The sequence below is a fragment of the Danio rerio genome, chromosome 15 (genome assembly GCF_052040795.2).
Source record: "Danio rerio strain M-AB ecotype USA chromosome 15, GRCz13ab, whole genome shotgun sequence".
Classification (NCBI taxonomy): Eukaryota; Metazoa; Chordata; class Actinopteri; order Cypriniformes; family Danionidae; genus Danio; species Danio rerio.
In genome coordinates this window covers 5986068-6002594 of record NC_141035.1, presented here as the reverse complement: position 1 = coordinate 6002594, position 16527 = coordinate 5986068, and the positions used below count along the sequence as shown (strand labels likewise).

The following is a 16527-nucleotide window of genomic DNA, read 5'->3' as shown; positions in this document are numbered from 1 at the left end:
CGAGAGCTGTCACATGAGCAGTACCCTGTACTTTATAAGTACTAACATGTACACTGGGGCGAGGCAGTGGTGCAGTGGGTAGCACGTTCGCCTCACAGCTAGAAGGTCGCTGGGTTGCTGGTTCGAACCTCGGCTTTTGTGGAGTTTGCATGTTCTCCCTGCCTTCCCGTGGGTTTCCTCCGGGTGCTCCGGTTTCCCCCACAGTCCAAAGACATGTGGTACAGGTGAATTGGGTTGGCTAAATTGTCCGTAGTGTGTGTGTGAATGTGTGTGGATGTTTCCCAGAGATTGGTTGCGGTTGGAAGGGCATCCGCTGTGTAAAAACTTGCTGGATAAGTTGGCGGTTCATTCCGCTGTGGCGACCCCAGATTATTAAAGGGACTAAACCGACAAGAAAATGAATGAACATGTACACTGAGGGGACTAATTAGTACTTTTAAGGTACCAATGTACCAGTATAGACCATTTCAGGTGCAATATTTAAACCCTGGTCTATCACCTTTATTTTTGATAGCGCACTGTAAGTTTGCTTGGCGAAGATTCCAAGCAGTCGTTTAAATCAAAATCAGCAACAACATACGCACAATAAATATAGAAGCATTTAAAAAAAAAAAAAAGAGCTGATTTAAAATAGTTAGGAGGAAGTGTGCGATGTGAAAATGCGAGACGCCGCTGTCACAAGCCTGAAAATCTTCATGACAACTGCAATATCTGTAGACTTTCCCTGAGAGCATATTAAAAAAAAAGCTGACACAAGTACATCCCCTTTCTAAAGCCCACCCCTTCATTTAGTGGAGATAAAGGGTCTTATCAAAAGAACTCTGTCCTTACGGGTCATTTGATCTCACACACACACAGCTATAAAAGGCCACGGTTCACCTCATCCTACTCTTCTGAAATATACAAACCAGCACATCCAGCTTCACAATGCCAGCCGATTTCAACGGCACGTGGGAGATGCTCAGCAATGACAACTTTGAAGATGTCATGAAGGCTTTGGGTGAGTTGTTTCTTCACTCAGGCATTTGCTGTTTGTTCACACTACTTATTTAAAGTGGGTTGGGGGGGGCAGCTTAATTGTTTTATGTTCAGTCCACTTAAATTTGTACAAACTAATACGTCAATTATTTCCTTCATGTTGACTCAACACGAATCAATTGTGTTGAATCCAGCATTTGTTACAGTGCTTGAATAAAGTTATGGAGAGGATTAGATGGACTGGATCACCAAAGACGCAGATCAGGCTCTTATACAGTAGGTTCATATAGGTTATGTAGGTCTTAGTGGATCGAGCTCGCTGTAATCCTGCTTAAAAGAAAGCGCAGTTGTTGCAGAATCACCAAGTTTAAGAAGAGGATCTAGCGCAAAGTGCACTGTTAAAAACATTCTTGCAGCTTACTTTTTTATTAATCAAACTACATTAGTCATCTCAACTTACCATGTGAAGTTGAGTTTTATAACTTAAAAACATTAGTGGATACCTGATTAGCCTAATAAAATAAGGTAAAGTTACATAAGAACATTTGTTGTCATGACTTTTTGTCATATTATTTTTAACAGCCTAATCGTATTGGGTTTGCATAATATCCATGCTTACGTATAGGCAATGTTTATTTTGCAAAAGCATTTGATCTTTTTAATATCATTATTATTGTTAATATATATTATTCATTCATTCATTCATTCATTTTCTTGTCGGCTTAGTCCCTTTATTAATCCGGGGTCGCCACAGTGGAATGAACCGCCATGTATTATGATTATTATTATTATTAAAATGTTAAAATAGGAGTGAAATAATAATGCAGTTACTTGTGCAAAATTCTCTGTTCTTAATAAAATATATTAAACAGTTCAACACATTTTTACATATACGGTTGAAGTCAGAATTATTATTTACCGTTTATTTTTTTCCCCAATTTCTGTTTAGCGGGGAGCAGATTTCTTCAACACATTTCTAAACATTATTGTTTTAATAACTCATCTCTAATAACTGATTTATTTTATCTTTGCCATGATGACAGTAAATAATATTTGACTAGATATTTATCAAGACACTTCTATACAGCTTAAAGTGACATTTAAAGGCTTAACTTGGTTAATTAGATTAACTAGGCAGGTTAGGCTAATTAGGCAAGTCATTGCATAACGATGGTTTGTTCTGTAGACATTCAAAAATTTAACGTAAAGGGGCTAATAATTTTTATCCTAAAATTATTTTTAAAAACTTAAAAACTGCTTTTATTCTTGCCAAAATAAAAAATAAGACTTTATCCAGAAGAGAAAATATTATCAGACATACTGTGAAAATTTTCTTGCTCTGTTAAATATCATAAGGAAATATATATAAAAAAAATTAATTCAGGGGGGGGTTTGCTAATAATTCTGACTTCAACTGTACATAATTGATGAAAACACACTAAAAAAATGGGTAAAGACTTTAGTGATGAAGTATAAAGACAAGAAAAAAATATATTTATATATATGTAAATTACGGTATAATAATATAATGCAGCATTTTTTAATCAAAAAAGATTATACAATTATTTTATCAAGTGACTTAAATTTTTCATTTAATTTATTTTAGTTCCCATAACATGCTTTCCAATTTCATTTTAGTACCACCGTTCTAAAATGGGCGGTTCATTCCACTGTGGCGACCCCTGATTAATAAAGGGACTATGCCGGAAAGAAAATGTATGAACGAATGCACTAACAATTTAAAATTATTTGCAACAAAATGTATACAATTATGTTAATTATTAGTCATTTCACTTCTATCATTTTATGTAGACTATGTCAAAGTCAACAAATAAAAAAATTAATCTAAAATCCATAACAATATTTAAATTTGTGTGACTTATTCAGCATAACTAGTGGTTAAAATGCTAGATCAAAATGAAGTCAGTTAAATTTAAAGAGATTATTTGCCCAAAAATGTACATTTAATTATGATTCACTCTATTCTTTCTTCTGTTGAACACATAATATTTTTAAAGAAAAATGAAAATCTGTAACCGTTGACTTCAATAGAGGGAAAAACAAACACTATGGAAGTCAATGGTGACAGGTTTCCAACATTTTTCAAAATATCTTCTTATGTGTTCAACAAACTCATCGAAATTTGAAACAAGTAACAGGTGAGCTCTGCAAATGATGACAGATTTATTTAGATGTGAATCCTCCCTTTAATACTGTGATGATGGTGTCATTGTTGAAAGACGATCCACCCAAGAGCAGCTTATACACTCAAACAATTATTTTAATTTGCTCGTTCAAACTTAATTACTACTTAATTACAATCTGCTGAAACAACACGATGGGACAACTTTATTTTTTTTATGCTCACTCCACATAAATTTGTTAAAAGTGTTAAGTGAACTTAATATGTGTTGGGACAACATGAATGAATTGTGTGGAATCCTGCATTATTTACAGTGTTTATAGTTAATTTATTAAAAATCATAATCTTAACTCAATGATAAAATAACTGGCACTTGTTCCAGGGTCCAAGTTCACACCAGGTCACAGTATCTTATCAATTTTCTTTGATAAAGTTGACAGATGAGCGAACTTGAACACTTCAGCCACCTTTGACCCAGTGTGCAAAAGTGTCTGAGATCTATTCTGTCAATCTGTTGCATAATCCGATGAAATATGACCCTATTTCCACAGCGTCCCCAGAGTCCAAAGCTCCTTTTCACTACATTCACATAATAATACAGAGGATTGTTTGCCCAATCATTCCTCAAATAAAATTATGTCATGGTTCACTTGTCAAAAATATCGATTTGAATTTCTTTTGTCGAACTCAAAAGAAGATATTTTGAGAAATGTTGGAAATCTGTACTTCACTAGTTTGTTTTTCCTACTGAAATATCCTTCTTTCAGTTAATATAGGTTTCTATGAAACTGTGAATATTTCCTTTCATTTTATTTAGGCTAGATTATTATTATTTTATTAAACAAACCAACACAATCTCACGGCAATTAGTGTTTTGGTGCTGATGTAGGCCTATAGCGGACTTAAGCACTTCACTCCAAACATTATTTGTTATTCTTTATTCCTTTCAATAATGTTGCCTGGTTGTCTTTTTAATGATTAATGAAGGACTTATAATGCTTTGTTTCATTGTTTATCTTTATTTACAAGTAGCAGAGTATTTACAGCTAATGTATTGTCTATTTCTGTCCGTTTGCATCCCATTCCTTTGTGCCACCTAGCGGCATAGTCGCAAACTGCGGTCATACCTTAAAAACACGTTCTTTTTTTTTAAGCGGCGGCAGTAGATTGTGCGGCGGTAATGGTCATATTGAACTCTCACCTACTGTATATGGAAGTCAGTGGTTACAAGTTCCTAACATTCTTCTAAATATCTTCTTTTGTGTTCAACAGAAAAAAATGAAACTCATAATGTTTTGGAACCACTTGAGAGTTGTTTATCTTTTTTGGGGTCAACTATGCCTTTGATATATTACACTGTTAGACCTTTTACAGTTTTTTGGTACAATTTTACAGTAATTTACTGCAAAACACCCTGTAAAATGCTGCATATAATCTTTACCGTTCACTACTGTATTATGCACTAGATGGTGGGCCATTTTAAAATGTTTACAGTAATTTACTGCATGTTACACTGTAAAAAATAATTCCGTAAAATTTACGGTAAAAAAACGGCAGCTGTGGTTGCCAGTACCTTACCGTTAAAAATACGGTACAAACCGTAAAAGTAATTTTTCATTTTTACGGTAAATTACTGTATTTTATTAATTAATAGAGGTAAAATGTCTGTATTTTGAATGATCAACATCTACACATCTTTTGTGAAACAGTTAGATACGTTAGCACACCCATATGCAGGTGGTGATGAGGAAGTTACATAATGAGCCAATGCTCATCACAAACAACTTTTCCCACAAGCAGAAAAGAGTATCAGCATTTAGAAGGTGCTCAGTGTCATTCACACAGCTACTAAACACCAGTATGGTAACACGCATAAAATTAAAGTCATGAAATACACATTGTTTATCAACATTAGATGCAACATAAATCTCTAATGTACATAACTGATGGGGAAACAACTAAAAAGATCCATATTAATGTCAACCAAATGCATAAAAAGTGATGTGCCATGCAGGGAATTCTGGGAAAGTCAATTTACGGTTATTCGCCGTATATATTAAGGAAACATACCGTTAACCAGGTTACAGATTTGTACTGTAGCATTTTTACAGTTTTTTACCATTGAAATGACTGCCATTTTTACTGTGTAGGAGTTTGCAGTATTCTACTGTAATCAAGTTCTGCTACTGTACTTGGTGACAAAAATGAGACCGTTAATAAAACAAACATTGTCTCTTGATTGAAATTCAAAAGTAAATACTAAAATAAAGGTTTTTTTAATTCTAGTGTAGCGTAAATAAATTACAGTAAAAGTTCAGTAAAAACTGCCATGCTGTAAAATACAGTAAAGGAAATCCCTAGAAAAAAGTTGTGGGATGGCTCTTTTATGTTAAAATGAAATTGCAATAGGGCCCTGCTACTGTAAAACACATTAACAGGTAAGTTACTGTAGAACAGGGGTTCCCAAACTTTTCAGGACGCGACCAGTAAAATGTCAATGCCAGTGACTCGCGACCCCCAATATCCTCTGAGGTGGTTATAAATACAGAAACCTTGCATGCAATGGAGCACACACACCAATGGACCCAAGTCTATTCTTCTTTTAATTTTTTTAATGTATGAGAGCTGGAAATGGGCCACAAAGTTTAACCGGGTGTTATGAAATCTGCTGCATCTGACGCTATTGCTGTGTCTTTAATACAATGTAATTACCCCAGGCGTTGCAATCCAATAGAGGTAGTAACTATAAGCTACTATAGTAACTATATATGGTATAAACGACAATTTTTTCTCTTCAGAAGGTTATGGATAAAATATGGTTATTCTTATGGTTTAATAAAAATAAATAGATTTTTGGAAACCACCAGGCGACCCCCCTTCATTGTCCCGCGACCCCTTGGGGGGTCTTGACCCCCACTTTGAGAACCATTGCTGTAGAGCACAGGTGTCAAACTCAGTTCCAAAAGGGCCGCAGCTCTGCACAGTTTAGTTCCAACCCTAATTAAACACACCTGATCAAACTAATTGAGTCCTTCAGGCTTGTTTGAAACCTACAGGTAAGTGTGTTGGAGCAGGGTTGGAACTAAACTGTGCAGGGCTCCGGCCCTCCAGGAATTGAGTTTGACACCCCTGTTGTAGAGGGACAGTTGCAGTAACTTGCTGGCAACAGTGCTGCTAGTAAGTTACCGCAAAAATACAATAAAACAAACAATGTACTTTATTCCAGACATCGACTTCGCCACCCGTAAGATCGCAGTGCATCTCAAACAGACGAAGGTCATTGTGCAGAACGGGGACAAATTTGAGACCAAAACTCTCAGCACCTTCAGAAACTATGAGGTCAATTTCGTCATTGGAGAGGAGTTTGACGAGCAGACAAAAGGCCTGGACAACAGAACTGTTAAGGTAGGTGCCAAAAAGTAAAAGAACGAAGAAGAAAATAGCAATAGTACTAATAAACTATATATAGTTAACATCAATAAATAATTGTCCTTCAATAGTTGTGTATTTTTTTTACTATCATGATTATTTACTCTTTAAAGGGGTCGTTCACCTAAATGTACTCGTCATTTACTCTCCCCCATGGTTCTATTCAACACAATTTGACACAACAGTTTATTGTTGTCTTTTTGTCTCATTTATTTCTTGTTGAACTGTAAATCAATGGCAGGGTTGCTATGTGTAACGAAAACCTGCTCAAAACACAAGTACTATCTCCTAAAAGTAGTCAAATTTCACTCAGAGGCAAAAAGGTGGCGCCTCTTTGATATAAATTACTGTGGGGAGACTTTTTTGCCGTGCTCCTCAGAATGAATGAATCTGTAATCTGCAGACTTCTACAGGAAATACACAGACTTGACAAAATTGCTGAAGCCTGGGGCTTTATTGCCACCTTCTAGACCAGGGGTGTCCAAACTTTTTGGGCCGAGGGCCATATGCAAAAAAAAAAACGTTGTCCCGGGCCAAATTTTACATACATCACACAGACATGCATGCATATATATATATATATATATATATATATATATATATATATATATATATATATATATATATATATATATATATATATATATATATAGTAGTAACTCATTTCTAATAACTGATTTATTTTATCTTTGCCATGATGACAGTAAATAATATTAGACTAGATATTCTTCAAGACACTTCTATATAGCTTGAAGTGACATTTAAAGGCTTAACTAGATTAATTGGGTTAACTAGTCAAGTTAAGGTAATTAGGCAAGTTTTTTAATAACAATGGTTTGTATTGAAGACTTAAGGGGCTAATAATTTTGAATCTAAAATGGTTCATAAAAAACTAAAAACTGCTTTTATTCTAGCCGAAATAAAACAAATAAGTCTTTCTCCAGAAGAAAAAATATTATCAGACATATTGTGAAAATGTCCTTGCTCTGTTAAACATCATTTAGGAAATCTTTAAAAAAGAAGAAATAAATCAAAGAGGGGCTAATAATTCTGACTTCAACTGTGTGTAGATAGATAGATAGATAGATAGATAGATAGATAGATAGATAGATAGATAGATAGATAGATAGATAGATAGATAGATAGATAGATAGATAGATAGATGATAGATCATAACAAGAACTGCTGCTTAATTGAATGCATGTAATAGCGATACCCGGTGGTTATTTATTGAATTACGTTCATTTTTGTATAGCAGGCCATATTCTATTGAAATTTATAAGAAGCCTTGCGGGCCGCTACAAAACTGATCACAGGCCGCAGATGGCCCACGGGCCGTAGTTTGGACACCCCTGTTCTAGACAAATTAGTGCAAAAAAAAACAAAAACAAGGAAACTTTGAAAGCAAATATGTGAGCTGTGTGAACTAGTGTATTCCTGGTGGTCCTATGCCACCCAACTCGCTTCGAGCTGGTATCGAACCGGCGACCTTCCGCAAGGGAATCGGTTGCTCTAACAAGGAGGCTAAAGACCATGGCCTCTAGCATCTGTCGCTAGAGCACCTTTTAGAGGTCAGAGGAGTGAGGTTTACCTGCACAGCACTTACAAGCTGGCCTCCGTTACACTAGCAAATGTGCCTCGCTCTTCCTGAAAAGTGAAGCCTACAGATGTTTATCGCCCTCTGGTGGCTGGCTGCAGTATAAAGGCCCGTGCACACAGAGACATTTTTTGCACGCATTTTCCGTCTACATTTAACACCTCGTGACTAAACAAAAGGGCGCCTATGTGATTGTGCACACCAATGTGCAAAACGTCAGGTGTAAAAGCGTCATTTTTAAAATAACGCCTCATGCTTGTCTTTTTGTTTTGACACATCGCGTCAAAACCTTCTCCACCAATCAGATTGGGACTTTTGTTCATGTGCACAGAGCTGCTGAAGTTACAGTAAACAGCGCTTGGAGGTGCTCAAAACTGTCAATGCGAGCGCACATTGAAGAAGATGCACAGAGGCGATATGAACGTGGAGCTGCTTATTGCCCTGGTCAACCATAATCATTTCTCATCGCTAGAGCTGGAGCTGCTACTTTAACCATCCATAACAACAAGCCTGTCACCTTTCTGTCTTCTTCTTCTGCGTTACAAGCGAGTGTCAAAAGCTTAAGGTTGTGTAGCGCCATCTAACGTGAAGGAGTGATTTTGCATATTCTTCTGCTCGATGCCAGAGAAAATTGCTTGGGTTTGAACCCGGAAAAATGTCTAAAAAACGCTAAAGATAAACGCAAATGAAAAGCATCCCAGTGTGTACGAGCCTTAAGTCTAGGTATAATGCCATATTCACACGGGGCTTCAGTGCCAATGCTTGACAGAGAGCGTGTCTGAAGTTAGGGCTGCATCAGCCAATGAAATTAGTCTGCAATCGGCTACTGTCTGAGCTGGCATAAAGTAATCTGATTGGCTGACGTTTCCTTTGGTGCTTGAAAGTTGAGAAATTCCCAACTTCTGCAGCGAGTAATGCTGCTGAAGCGGCGCTGACGGATCCACAATTCAGTTCAGTAACGCTTGACGTCACTCATTCAAAGTGAACAGGAAGCGTTGATGATGACGCCCCATGTAAATGGGGTGTAAGGAAGTACTCTCACTGAGTACAGCTGCCTTAAACCGTGCCGAAGCGCAGTTGTCGCCCTTCCCCTGTCCCCCGACAGCCTGCACTCACACTGTCTTTACTTTCCATACCTGAGCACGCTAATGTCATCAATGATACAACTGTTCAGTTTTACAGGAATAGAAGCGCTCTCGGTTAGATCGCCGTAGTTATATATAGTTTTGGTCATTTGGGATGCAGTGACATGCAGTCAAACATTCTGCTGAACAGATCTACCATTTTGACGCTCATAAATTATCTTAAAAGTCCTCTTGCTGTGTGTATTAGGAGGTTTGCTGTAGGTGCAGCTGTCATTCAGTTTGTGCAGCTGTCATGCAGCCGTCACGACAGTTTGTGTTCAATGAAAAGTGGGAATTATTAATAAATCCATATGGGACAGTCCCTTAAAAGTGATGCCGTGTCTTCAGTTTCGGGTTCAGGGGCACTTTGCACTCATACTACAAGCATGCCGCCCCAAAACCCAACCGAACCGCACTCTGGCACACCTACTGTATTCCTCTTCTTTCCGGTCAACTGAACCGCTGCTGATTTGCAGCACTCACACTTGACAAATGAACTGGGAAACGTGCCTGGACATTGTTCAGATAGCATAGTGTGAGTGCATTCTAAGTCTAAACACCAATTGAGCAAGACTCAGGCTAAAAACGTCACTGGCACGCAATCACATTGACTGGACATTTAAGTTTCACTTTCTATAGTGTAAAGAAATGTGTTGTTTAGCTTTTTTCACAGTTTTTTTTTATGGTACAAGTTTATGGTTTTTTTAAAAACCAGACAGCATGTATGTCATTCTGGTGATGATGTGGTTTCATTATCTAAGCTACATACACTATAAGTGCACGTTAAGTGCTAGTACTGTAAGTAAATTAAGTACATATACGGTATTTAACAATACATTTACTTCCATATACTTAGCCTAATTTATGTTTTATAGTTTTATAAGTTAACTACATGGGTTAATGTTGGTTTGGTGTAGGTTTATGGATACCTGGTTATTACCCAGTGTTTGTTAATACTATGAAAAGTACATACACATGAAACAGGATCATAAAATAAAATGTTACTGACACATACAAGTAAAAACCAATTTATATTTTATAATTTCATACTGAGAAAAAAATGTTTGTTTGTTTGTTTGTTTTCAGACCCTGGTAAAGTGGGATGGAGATAAACTGGTGTGTGTGCAAAAGGGAGAAAAGGAGAACCGTGGCTGGAAGCAGTGGATTGAAGGAGACTTGCTTCACTTGGTAAAGAACTGATTAAAGGAATGCATACATACATAAAGAAAACATAAGGAAACACTCTACTTTTTTGGCATGTACCATTTTGCAAGTCACATTTTTCCATTTTCTGAATCCATACAGACAATCTCTGTGTCTGACGGGATCACTTTTAGCTTAGCTTAGCATAGATCATTGCAATGAATTGGGGGTGACAAACTCAGTTCCTGAAGAGCCGCAGCCCTGCACAGTTTAATTCCAAGCAATGCCTAATTTATTAATTGCGAGGTCCCGGAACAGATCGGGGTAAAGGATCCAGCATGTTACCCGAGGATAGAGAGGTGTTGCGCACAGAGTAGAGAGCAGGTGAGGTGGGGGGAGTTGGATGGTGGAGAGGTGTCGCGGACAGAGAACGAAAGTGAAGAGCAGGTGGTTGTCGCGGACGAAAGTGAAGAGGGTTGGGGAGTCGCAGAAGAAAGTGAAAGTTAACAGTGGACGGGGGAGGAGGGGGATCAATAAAATGAGCTGCCGAATTAGATTTCAAAGGTGCTGGATCCAGATCCGCCGTGTTCCGGCACAAATTAAGCCCTGGTTCCAACTCAACTCCAACATACTTATGCTGCAGTCACACTGGATTATTTCCCCATAGACTTCCATTCATATGCACGCCAATGCGTCAGACTGTAAACGCAAGCTCATGCGACAAGTTTTGCTGTTCGCTGCATTGCAAAGTTCAAGCTTGGTGAACTCCGACCTGTGTAATCGCAGCATGTGACTGCGCGAGACCAACCGAAGATCAAAATATGACCTCTCTGTACAGAAATTTTAAATATGGACCAACGCTTGCTTGTTTAAATGTTGAATCATCTTGTTTTATCCGTCCCTTTTTGCAGTGCCGTACGACAGAATTTCTCATGCTCAAACTCTAATGTGACCGCCGCGTTACCTGTAGGTTTCAAACAAGCCTAAAGAACTCAATTAGTTTGATCAGATGTGTGCCTCTTTGTCAGGTGTGTCCATCACCTCTGGATTAGCCCATTAGCATCTTGCTTCAGCAAAGAGTTTCAAAAATATTCCTATTCAAAGCTTGACTCTTCTGTAGTTAGACCGTCTACTAAAACCAACCGAATATGAAAAGTTGCCATTTTCAAGGCCAAAATGGCTAGGAACTATACTCTCATTCTGACAAAATAGTCAAAGAACTTTTCTTCCGTACCATGGCTGCAGCAGGAGCGATGATATTACGCAGAGTCTAACTGTGGTGTATTTTTAGAAGCTGTGTGATATCATTGTGCCTGCTACAGCCAGGGTACAGCACCAAAGTTGCTTAAGTTCCTTGCAATATCAGCTTCCATGATGATGAAAACGATGATTTTTATTTTTAATTGGTCTCATGATGTAGCTACAGAAGAGTCACATTTTAAATAGTAAAATTATCAAAACACTTTTGATCATATTTTAGTAAGATGCTAATGGTCTAACCTGATTCCATCATTTATACTAAGCTAAGCTGAAAGTGCTCCCACCAGACCTGATGACCTACTGAATGATTCAATAAGGATTCACTTGTAAAATGAGCCTATTTACAAAACAAAATACAAAAAATTAAACATTGGAGTGTTCCTTTAAATATCCCAATTTCCCACTTTTAAAGTGTGTTTTAATTAAGGTTTTGTATATTTGTGTTTATAATTATTCTAATAATCCCCGTCTCCCTTTTTAGGAGATTCATTGTCAAGACAAAGTCTGCCATCAAGTCTTCAAGAAGAAAAACTAATGCTCCAAAAAGGCAGCTGGTTTTTCACTCCTGGGTTTAATGTTGTGCTGTGTGTATTTATTAAAGCAATTTTAATAAACAGCCAAAAACTTTCATTCGGTGGTCAGCATGAGAATTTCAATGCAGCAAATAAAAGTCCTCAATCAAGTGCTTTCTGATAATCTGACCTCTAATTAATAATTAATAACAATTTCAAAAGATACTATATTAAATGAAGGGTGTGTTTTATTGAGATTATATCAAAGTTCATATGAACCGTATTATTTTATAGATTGCAGGAGTAAGTGTGTGTGGGACTGTTTCAAGAGCAGCCTTTGATCTGTCATACTATGAAGGTAAATTTGGCTGTAAGGGAAATTATAATATTTTAATTGAATATTCATTCATTCATTTTCCTTTGCCTTAGTCCCTTATTTATCAGGGGTCGCCACAGCGGAATGAACCACCAACTATTCCAGCATATGTTTTACGGTTTCCAGCCGCAACCCAGTACTGTGAAACACCCATAACCACTCACATTCACACATGCACTCATACGGCAAATCTATTTTATTCAGTTCAACTCTACTGCATGTCTTTGGGGTGTGGGGGAAACCAGAGCACCTGTAGGAAACCCACACGAATACGGGGAGAACATGCAAACTCCACATAGAAATGCCAAGAATTTAATGGATAAACAAAGCTGATAAACAATTGCTCTGGAGTTCTGCAAAAAAATACATCTTTTTCTAAGACTAAACTGGTTCAAGTTAGCATTTTAGCATGTCAGGTTTAAAATGAGATCTGTGGTTATTCTGCTAGCTAAACCACATCAGCACTTCCACCTTGCTTTTTTTTTTAACACATATAGTATCAACTTGTGACTTGAGAAAATTTTACCATAAAATGAAATGTTATGTGTTTTACTCTATTGAAAACAGGCAGACCAAATCAAATTATAAGTTTTATTGTTATTGAAATATTTCTGCTACTAAAAGTAATTATATCAATGTAAGATTTGAGATATCACAAATATTTTGATGTCTTTGACAATTCAAACATGAGGCGAAAACAGAGACAAATTGACTCCACAACCCAGCAGGCGGGAATGCGGCAAAAGACCAGCTCCCCTCTTTTCCACCATTTACATTTGAATGCCCTGAAACTCCTTTGTTCAACCACCCCCTCTACACACTGTATTTGGAAATGGATCTTCGTTGTCTCTAATTAGGCTAATAATTGAACATTTTGGCTCATTTGAGTGCTTAATCAAAAAAATAATAATTTTGAAAAAACTCATTTATAGTCTGCAGTAGCAAAGCCTCAAAAATATAAACAATGTATTACAGAAAATATTTTTAATTATTTTCAAAAACATTAGTGTTGCTAATTTTATTATTATTTTTTTTTTTCAGTTCATTATTACATTCACTCATGAGTAGGGACAGACGGAATCTGCAGACATTTTAGCTATTTCTGTGTAGAATTTAGTTTAAAAAAAATCTGCTGATTTTTGCGGAATTATTTTGGGAGTATCGTAACTAAAAACTTAATAAATGAAATAAAAAGTAATACCTTTTTAACTTGTATTTAGAGCTTACAATGCAAGTCCATCTAGATCAGGGGTGGGCAAACTTGATCCTGGAGGGCCGGTGTCCTGCACAGTTTGGCTCCAACTCTAATCAAACACACCTGCTTATAGATTTCTAGTGATCTTGAAGACACTGATTAGCATGTTCAGGTGAGTTTGATTAGTGTTGGAGCTAAACTGTGCAGGACATCGGCCCTCCAGGACCGAGTTTGCCCACCCCTGATCTAGATCCACTTATTAGGTAAACAAAGCAAGTCTCCCATATAATATATGCTAAAAGACAGAAAATATTACTTTACAAACTGTTTTATAAATAAATCAAAGGAACACTTTTATATTAATTAGTAATATTCCTGAAATCAAATGGAAAAACTGAATAACTATAAATTTTCACACATTTACAAAAGTAAATAAATAAATAGACTCAATGATGGGCCAAAAATCTGCGGTAGGCCTAGAGGCATAACGTCTCTGTTTGTGTCACCTACAAAATGTTCATTATATCAGTATCTCTATATTAATTTGGCTAAATTATTATTATATTATATATTATTACAGTTATTAATATAAATGACAAAACATAAACAAACACAAAATTGTTAGCAAGATTTTCAAAATGAACCCTCTGAGTATGCAAGCCTATTTTATTCCATTATGTCTGTTTTGCCTGAAGATATGTTCATGTTTTTAAGACATTTAGAGTATGATGACTGGTGTTTAATTTTCTGAAGATGGCCTACTCTTAGCGATAAAGCTGTTAGCGATAGGCCTAGTGTTAGCAATCTTTGATACACAGACTGAAAGATTCTGGCCTTGATTTACTTCCTGATATGTTATGATGATATAATACTTAAATACAGATTTCAATAATAACATTCAACAATAAATCAATAGAGATCAATACCCTAGTAGCAAAGAATTCTGGCCCAGATTTGGCAAAAAGCTGGCACATCAGGCATTCATCCGGCACTGGCATACAGCATGTGGGCCAAACATGGCCCAGGTTTGGCAGAGGTGGCACCGTTTTTAAGGCGGCACACAAGATTCGGGCCAGATGAAAAACGTAGTATTTGGCCCAGATTTAAAAATTTGATAAGTGGGCCATGTGAGTTTGGCCAGTCTTGACCCACATTTAAAATACACTAAAATCACTTTTGAGTAAAGAAAAAAAATTCTACCAATCAGGTCACTTTGAGAAAAAGCGTGCCCATAGTGTGCCTAAAGCGCATCACTCCATGGGTTTATCAATTTCATTGCAATCGTGACACACCAACCTATCTGGCCCAGTTCAGGCCCAGTTATGAGTTATTAACTTGGCTGAGACTTGGCCCAGATATGGTCTGTGTTTGGCCCTTGTCTGGAAGCCAGATTTGGTCCTGTCATGTACCGTAATTCACTGCGGCATGTGGGCCAAGCAAAACCTGATTGTGTGGGCCAGAGCTGGGCCAGAGAAATTTTGCTATGTGGGTAGGTTCCAGCTTGTGTCTCAAATTCCCAGAATGCTTTGCGCTTTGACAACAGGATCCAATGTGCACATCGACCTATAATTTCAGTCCGCCCCAGTGCTTCCGGTTAGTTGTCAGCACCTACAAAATCGCTTTTGTTAAAAAACAGTGATCTTCACTGCCTGGCTGAGATACAATACGAGGTGGGTATCAGACGAAGCACATTAAATAATATTTTTCCAAGCCATGTCTTCAAAATATGACATTTAATTTTACCCCAGTATTTTCATTGGAATTTCTGCACTCGCCTGCAGCTAATGACGGCGCCTGTGTTTAAACGGTCTTTCGTCTCTTTTTTACGCTTTAACAACCAAGTGGAAGTCTATTTAACTTATTATATCTGAATTACATTGCAACATCGATGCTGTAAAAGGCCTTATGAACCTTATGAAATTGAAAATAGTCACAAAAAGCTTTTACCGCATGTTGTATATCATGTATAGGCCTGATTTTGCAATAAAGTAAGCGCACACACTACAAATAAAAAAGAAAATCATAGCTATATGGGAATGTTTTCTTGTGGCGGCTCATTGATATTATATGGAATAGACAATACATTTTCAGTTTATCTGACACACCAAAAATAAAGACATAGGCCTATATTAATCCTTCTTGTTTGGATTGTTTGTAAGACGATTTTTTAAAAGTGTTGTTATAAAACCGTCAGCTTTTTTTGTAATGTTCATTGGTTCCCTGCGGAAAAACAAAAGTGCTTAAACCAGCCTAGACTGGTTGGCTGGTTTTAGCTGGTTGACCAGCCTGGTTTTAAAAGGGTTTTGGCCATTTCCTGGAAATGACCAGCTAAAATCTGACCAGCCTTGTTTAACCTGGACATAGCTGGTTTTAGCCTGGCTGGGCTGGTCAAGCTGGTTTTAGCTGGTCCTCTCTCAGCATGAAGTCCCTTTCTCTAAATTGATTTGGACTAATATAAATAAATGTAGAGTAAATGATACAATTATTTTATTTTATTATTTTGTAAGTGAGCATACAGAGAATACTAATAAAATATACAGATTCTATTTATCATTTTGTTTTTGTACATTCATATTTATATGTTTCGTGCTATTTGTGTAGATGTGTGAATTTTCATGATCTTGAAAACACAGCTTGTCTGAACAAAATGAAGTCGTGATCATCAGATATGCCTCTTTGGGCTTCCGTATCACTTCGAAGAGAACGGTGTTTAGAATGAAGGCTGCAGTGGCCAATCGTAGACCTCACCGTAGATGTTTCCTGTTTTCAT

General features: G+C 37.0%; 2 protein-coding genes across 2 annotated transcripts in view; both read left to right on the top strand.

Annotated features, from left to right (window-relative positions):
* brwd1 (bromodomain and WD repeat domain containing 1) overlaps positions 1-16527 on the top strand; it is a 1114631-nt gene that overhangs the window by 77076 nt on the left and 1021028 nt on the right. The window lies entirely within an intron of this gene.
* Positions 904-12356, top strand: rbp2a (retinol binding protein 2a, cellular). Its single transcript, NM_153004.2, has 4 exons — positions 904-1000; positions 6348-6526; positions 10358-10459; positions 12156-12356. The coding sequence occupies exons 1-4, from the start codon at positions 928-930 to the stop codon at positions 12207-12209; spliced, it is 408 nt and encodes a 135-aa protein (NP_694549.1). The 5' UTR covers positions 904-927; the 3' UTR covers positions 12210-12356.